At 35.0% G+C, this 7,712-nt stretch overlaps 1 protein-coding gene across 1 annotated transcript; it reads right to left on the bottom strand.

Annotated features, from left to right (window-relative positions):
• Positions 1-2,427: 2,427 nt before the first annotated feature.
• On the bottom strand, positions 2,428-7,552 carry LOC120001084 (probable LRR receptor-like serine/threonine-protein kinase At1g67720). The gene is made up of 15 exons (XM_038849325.1): positions 7,260-7,552; positions 6,624-7,161; positions 6,003-6,514; positions 5,766-5,898; positions 5,576-5,647; positions 5,414-5,482; positions 5,223-5,294; positions 5,074-5,145; positions 4,407-4,573; positions 4,061-4,314; positions 3,835-3,961; positions 3,687-3,752; positions 3,417-3,603; positions 3,194-3,326; positions 2,428-2,924 (listed from the first exon to the last, which is right to left on the bottom strand). The coding sequence occupies exons 1-15, from the start codon at positions 7,330-7,332 to the stop codon at positions 2,607-2,609; spliced, it is 2,793 nt and encodes a 930-aa protein (XP_038705253.1). The 5' UTR covers positions 7,333-7,552; the 3' UTR covers positions 2,428-2,606.
• Between the last annotated feature and the right edge of the window lie 160 nt (positions 7,553-7,712).

The following is a 7,712-nucleotide window of genomic DNA, read 5'->3' as shown; positions in this document are numbered from 1 at the left end:
AAAAAAATTCCCTATCATATTTTTTCCATAAAAACGCCGTCTTTATACTTAAAAAAAAAAAACAAAACTCATCTGTTTCAACTGGACATCAATGTACTTTTTTTCTTTCTCGGATCAAATTGTATGAATTCGAAATTTTTTTGAATTTGATCTCCACTTGGAGCAATATATTTGTCACGTGCGAGACCTTAACCTAACTTATCATATCGTCAGGTAAGAAACTTCTATATACACAGGTCTGACAATCTAAATTTATACTCATATTAGATGTCCAAAGAGAAATTTATATGATGTCGTTTTCAATTCTCAAAAAACAAATTTTTTTGATGCCACTTAAAATTTTGAGTCTGTGAAAAGTTTATTTTGGAACCCAATTCATATGTTGCATTGCTTGAAAATTTAGGTGGACCAAAGACAAATGTTTAAATTGGGTTGCAATGAGGTACTAATTAAGGTCAATAATTTATGTGATTTAGGGTTATAGACTCATTATAATTATGTGAAAAAAATAATGTGTTTGTTAGATGACTCATAGGACAATCACCAAACACTTTTGGTTATCCAACGGTAACTGGTTTGAACACCAAATTGAACATTTTAGGTACACTAAATACATAATTGTTTATGGTGGGCAGTTGGGTTTTTGATACAAAGAAATCCTTTGAATTAGGGTCAAATCTCTATTTAATACTTGGGTCTTGGTGGTGGCTTTAGATTTTATACTCTCTTTTTTTTTCTTCAAAATTCCCACTTTAGATATGTTGATTAATGAAATAAATTATTGCAAAATCAAATTTATCATATTGTATTTTAATTAATTTATTTATTTTTGAAAATGATGGATAGGGTTCCATTCCATAATACAATTGACAGTCTGTTTTCTTCAATTATTGAATCAAAATGATTTCTTTCCACTTAACCAGCATAAATCTAGGGGTGACAAAAAAAAATTGGTTCCGAGTCGGTCAACGACATGTGTCTATGAAATATTTATATGTTCGGACCTTAACCCTGATTAGATTTCAGACTTATTTAATTGATCAAACATGGATTGGTTTAAATCTAGACAAATAAACAGAACAATAATTTAATCCGAGTTAGAATTCGACAAGTAAACCGAACAAAATTTATCTGTTTGGACTCGAATCCAGTTTTAAATCGAACAAAAATTTTGTGTATGAACTTAAATTTCAGACATATAACTTACGTTCAAATTTAATTTAATTGAGATCGAACAAATTCGATTATCCGAACAATATTTTGCCACCCCACATAAATCTATTTGGTCCATGTTAATTTTGAGAGAACGAGGGAGAAGTGGGAAAAGGAAAAACCCAAAATAAAGGCATTTGATGCAATAAATTACGACTAACGGTCACAAAGCGCACACCTCAATCCGCTCCTGCTCCTGCAACAACTTCTTTGGATGGAATAGTCAACTTCTCGAACCCCTCATACTGATAAGGTAATGGCACGTGTGACAATTTGGACAACATTTTTGAACCAAAAAATTAAAATCCATGTGCTATCAGAAATTCTCCTATGTGAATCAAAAGTGTGGATCAACTTTGTAGATTTATTTTTCAACCATAGATATGTGGGTCTCATAGTAACTGTGTGGCTCCCACTTATGTTGTACTTTATTACAACCATTGAATTTTAGTCTACAAAGTTGATTCACACTATTTGAACCACATAAGAGAATTCCTGCATGTGCTGTATACTCATTATGCATGTGCTCTATACTCATTATTCTATATACTCATTCATATTAATTAAGGCCTCCATATTTTACCAATATGACCATATGAGATTCCAAATGGGTGCCTCTTTTTCTTTTCTTTCAAAATTTGATGTGCATGTGTTTCGCATAATCTTTGGCTTAGTTTGAAATAGATGATAAGACTCCGTAAATGATAAAATTATCCTTTAATAAAACTATCTGTTGTTTGGATTTTTTTTAAAAAACTTAAAACAATATAAATTTATTCAAAATGTGACTCTTATAAAAACACCTATCACTCGTTTTTATTTTATACAAAGCATTTATTATAAGAGATAAGAATTATCATGACAAATGACAAAAAAAAAAACCAATACTATAAAAAAATTTAAACCCTAACCACTTGCCACTTTATTATAAAATGTTTGGCATGAACTTTTATTTTGTAAATAATAAGAAATATGGTTAAATTTGTGTTGAGGCAGTCTTCTAGTGGAAGATCAATATGAGAGGACAATACTTGATGATTTTGATCATTAGATTACCATTAAAAAAAAGAAGCTGCAAACAATAAAATGATTAAAAACTAATATTTGTTTTAGCTTGAGGGTAGTTCAAACATATTACAACGATCTTATCTTAAATCATTTTTCTAAAAACAAACCAAACTCTTGATACGATTAAATAATACATTAACTTATATATAATGATTAACTTATACACTAGATAACAATATTACGGACTACAAAACAAAGCCTTAATGTGTTTGGATTATCCAATAACTCTCTAAATAGGAATGTACAAGCTAAGGATTGGTAAGTCAAGCAAAGACAAGGTTATTTATGCTCTCTCTTAGGAGGTGAGGGATGGAATGGAACAAAAGCTATCTTGCAGCAGGGGCTATACCAGAAGCTGAAACATTGGGGCTCTCTATTTCAAGGAAGCTTGTAAGCAATGTTTTCCTGGAAGACTGAGCCTTTGAGCTCCCAGAAGTTATCTTGCCTTCATCACCCTTTTCGATCTTGATAGCATCTTGTATAGCCAGGATTATCTCCTGCATCCTAGGCCTTGAAACCGATCGCTGCTCAACACATTGGATAGCCACTTCTGCTATTCTCCATATTGACTCAATCTTCACATTTCCTGCTAGAAATGGATCTACAATGCTTAGCACGTCCCCTTTGCGAATCAAGGATCTTGCCTGCACATTAAGGATACATCGGTCAAGAAAAACTTGGATAGATGGGCAGAGACAGAGCCTGAGCATGCTGTTCTTACTTATATCTTTAATATATACTTGACAATATATTAAGTATTAGTCTTCTGGGATTTAATGTGCTGTTGGTTTAATTTTATCAAACAAAATATGTGACTGACTGCAATAAGTTTATGGTGCAGATTTCCCTTATGAAGATAATTTCCAAGAAAATCAGCTGCAAACTCCATTGAGTATTTCAAGACTATGCATACCCAGTAAACAATGTTTAATTCAGCACCAAAATCTTCCATGGAGACGGGCTTTTTCCCGGAGATCAATTCCAGAAGAACAACCCCAAAACTGTAAACATCACTCTTTTCTGTCAATTGCTGGGTTGCATAGTACCTGTTAGAGCGTATTCATGTTTGATGATTAGTTATGCATACGCAGAGAGAGAAACAAAACAAATATGCAAAGTTGTTGAGTATTTCTTACTCGGGATCCAGGTAACCGACAGTTCCTCGTGCTACACTTGATATATGAGTCAAATCTTCTTCAGCTTGTCTTGATAGTCCAAAATCCGAGACTTTTGCTCTCATATTATTGTCAAGCAGAATATTGGTGGTTTTCACGTCTCGGTGGATGATACTGGGATTGCAACCAGTGTGCAAGTATTCAAGACCTACCATTATATGAATATTATTAGTCCATAGAGTATGAACTGGAAGTTCACTTGATGGATACATAACATGCTCCACTTTATACCTTTAGCTGCATCTTCAGCAATACGTAAACGAGCTAGCCAGTCCAGGGGTTTTTGATTGATTGAAGCTGTTAACAAATCATGTCATGAATTTTTTCGTTAATTTCTTATAATAGCAAGAGAGGTTTTTGATTAAGTGCAAAAGCATACCTTGAATGCGATCCCTCAAGCTTCCATTGTGCATGTATTCATAAACCAGAATTCGTTGATTTTCTTCGTCACAATATCCAATCAAAGGAACCAAGTTTCTGTGATGAATTCTTGACAAAAGAGCAACCTGCAAGCATGTTCTTTGTGGTTAATGAACTTCAGAGATCATAAAGTAGTTTGCAAGACCATGTCTTGTACCATATATATTTGTTGTATAAATAAATACCTCTGTTACAAACTGCTGAGTCCCATGGCTGGATGAATCGGCCATGATCTTGACTGCTACTTCTTTCCCATCTTTCATCTTGCCATAATAAACTGTTCCAAAGCTGCCTTTGCCAACCTTCTTTGAAAAATGCTCTGTAGCTTCTTCTAGCTCAGGAAGTGAAATATAGCTGGCAATGCCTTCGTCCATTAAGCGCCAGCTCTTTGCAATAGAATGTGCAGTTGGATTTTTGCTGCCATTCCGCAAAGAATCACCTGATGGAGACAAAAAAAAAGAGTTGATGACAATGCAGAGAAACTTTGAAATGCAGTATGAAATAAAGCTAGGAAGCAGTAATACAATCCACCTTGATCCTTTGTTTTATCACGAGGTTGCTTTAATTGACGCAGTAGTAGTAAACTTCCTATGAACAGAACCAAAAGAACTGCAAGTATCCCAATTGAAGCTCCAAGTATCAACTTAAATCGCATCTTTCGGTCTGATGCTTTATATAGTCCAGGATTATTTCTGTAACTGCAAAACAAAATGATGAATCAACTTAAATCGCATCTTTCGGTCTGATGCTTTATATAGTCCAGTAATCCTCTATGGCAAGTTAGTTTAGATTCCCCCACCCTTATGACCCTTTTATAACTAAATGACTATTTGGTTACTATGAGACTGTTGTTCCTCCCAATATGAGAAATGTTTCAGCCAATATTTTGCTTGTTCAATATGGAGTCATAGCATGTTTAGTGTATTCTTATTAAGCAAAAAACTTCAGAAACTTTTACTCATTTTACCGACACTTCATAACAGTAAATCATTTCCATGCCTGCTCTGTGACTGTCGGTGCGCTTGCTTGCATAATTGTTCTTGGATAAGAGACGACAAGGATTCATCCTACATCCCTACAGCATCTAACTATCGACTACTTTTTTCTGACTCTGATGGATTACATATAACTAATGGTTGCTTAATTTTATTGCCTCATGAAAATGAAATAAAGCCTCTACAAGTATGATGATACTCACTTGAAAAAAACTAGTTTTCTGGTCAATAAATCCGAAGGAATTGCCCCACTGAAAGAGTTGTTCTGTATGTACCTGCCACATATGTATTTCACTTTACAATCATTCTACATATGTATCATGAAAAGGCCAAAATTCAGGTTTCTACATACAATTCTTGTAAGTTAGGCAAGATGCCAAGGTATGATGGTAATGAACCGGTCAATTTGTTGTTCTCCAGATGTCTGCATCGCGCATCAACAAGATACAACAACCAGTTACTAGAAGTCTCACAGAAACAAAATAGAGAGGCACTCTCAGTATAAATAACAAAAAAATGAAAAGCATGAGGTAAAGAGCTTACACAATTTTCAAATTGATAAGATTACTCATATCAGGAAGTGGTCCAGTAAGGTAGTTTCCATCCAGCCACCTAAAGAAATAGAAGCAATCAAGCAATTATTTTGCATTGTGATGGTATACATATTGAAAATTTTATCTTTTCTGTAGCATGAAAAAGACTTACAACTCAGTCAATTCTTCCATTTTATTAATCTCAGGGGGAATATCACCCTTCAAATTCCTTCCTGAGAGAGCACTGCTGGGCAGTTCAGTAACTTCAGTTAAACACGTCTTGTATAAGGTCATAGCAGTATGTTGTACTTATTATCCCCTATTCTGCAAAACTATCTGATCCAAATTAGTAGAACACTTACATTTTGGAGACTCTTGGTGGTGTAGCTGAGCTACAAGTTATCCACTGCCAGTGAGCTGGGACACAAGGATCGCCTCCTTCATTCATCGAAATACTCTCAGCATTCATGGAGCAAAGGTCATTGAGAACAGTAACTATATCAATCAATCAACAGCTAATTGTAAGCTCAAAATAGTAGAAACATCTTAGTCTTCAACAAATTTTACAGACAAACCAAATGTCTGAGATAATAGCTTACCATCACGGCTATCTGTCTTTGAGGAAATTTGAAGGTATTTGTTTATCTCAATTGCATTTAGAACTGGTCCTCGAGTCGAATCTTGAGTCTTAACGAAGGAGAATGATAGAACAAAATCTAGGGTCACATTCATGTAACTAGGCTCATAGAGTCTATAGGTACCATTAGCATTCTCAGCAATATTCACCACTGCATTGCTGTAGTCAGGAGTGGAAGGTAGCTGCAGCTTGAATTTCCTTGTCTCCTTCTCACCCAGGTTTTCAATTTCAGCAAAGTACGCAAAGGCTCGAGCATTGGCAGGGAAATCTTCCAGGTTTAACCTGTAGCTTAGTACTCCTTGGGTGCCTTCCACCGCTGTTTGCATCACCTTGACAGGCGGGTATTCTCTAGTATTTACATCTATGTTCTTTGATGTATTGATTTTAACAGTCCCAGGAGCAACACCTACAAGATAATTTTGCCTTCTATCCATATCAGAATCCCAAATTCTGTCATAAGGGTCATCTGGGTACCTGAGAAACAGAATCATGTACATATGTCTGCATCAGTCTCAAAGCAGCAATTTCATGGTCAGGTTATAGACACAGTTAGTGAGACCCATACATATATGTATACATGTACCTTACAACGTCAGTGCTTGGAGCACCAAAGTTAACTCTAGCAGCTACTTCGAGGAAGAAATTATCCTCATAATCTGTGGCATACATTGAAAGATTCAAGGGTCTTAGCTCAAGAGTAGATATGAAAGGAGATCCAGTTACACCACAACATATGCACACATCAATAGAACTTGAAGGTGCCCTAATTATCATCTCTTTCACATATACTCTTGACCCATCCAAAATTGTCACAGTAGACCACCTAGTTGCATCCAAGTAGAGCAGAAATTTAGGGTATGTTTCTTCATTTTCTAGATTCCCATACTGAAATGTTGCTCTTACAATATATCTCCTCCTCTCCTTGGTGCTTAGAGTGTAACAGTACTTCTTGCTGTCTGTTGGAAAATCTCTCCTCCATTGATACTGCATCAAACTTCCATTGTTGTTCTCTAATTTTACTGATTTTCCATGGCTCATGAAACTCAAATCCGAAATCCATGATAACCCAATAACTGGGTCAGTGTAATTACTTGTTCTTCCACAATCTATGCTAATAAACTCTGCATACAAGAGCAGATTTTAAAAAAAAGGATGTAACTTTATATCTTCTTCTCAGTTTCTGTAAAAAACTATAGTGGGTCTGAAACAACATACATACCTGAAACTTGGGAAACTACAGACGATATGAAGAACAGATGCAGAACCAGAAGAAGATGAGAATTTAAAGCCATTAAAGAACAGGAACAGGAACAGAAATGTGTGTCTTTGAGTGTTGTGATCAGGACTTCAATGATTCATGATTTTCAGAACTGTTTGCTGTGTCAAGCATCTAATGTTGCTACCTTTCACCTTTTTTCTTTTCTTTTTTTGATTGTTAAAGCATCTAATATAGCAATTGTTCACTATCCTTGGCTTCATATTGGAAGCTTTTTCTTTTTCACCCATTAAACAAAAATATCACACGGCTTCTGCTTTATGAACTTTCCTTAATAGTGTGTGACACAAGCTGAAGCCTAGTACTGAATGAAGTTAATGTTGCTGGTAATGGGTTTGTTTTGGTGATTTTAACAAAAATAACCCAAAAAAAAAATTACATATTTTTATGAATATG

Source organism: Tripterygium wilfordii, chromosome 6 (assembly GCF_013401445.1).
Source record: "Tripterygium wilfordii isolate XIE 37 chromosome 6, ASM1340144v1, whole genome shotgun sequence".
NCBI classification, from domain to species: Eukaryota; Viridiplantae; Streptophyta; class Magnoliopsida; order Celastrales; family Celastraceae; genus Tripterygium; species Tripterygium wilfordii.
The sequence above is the reverse complement of the archived record's forward strand: the minus strand, read 5'-3'. Positions and strand labels throughout refer to the sequence as shown.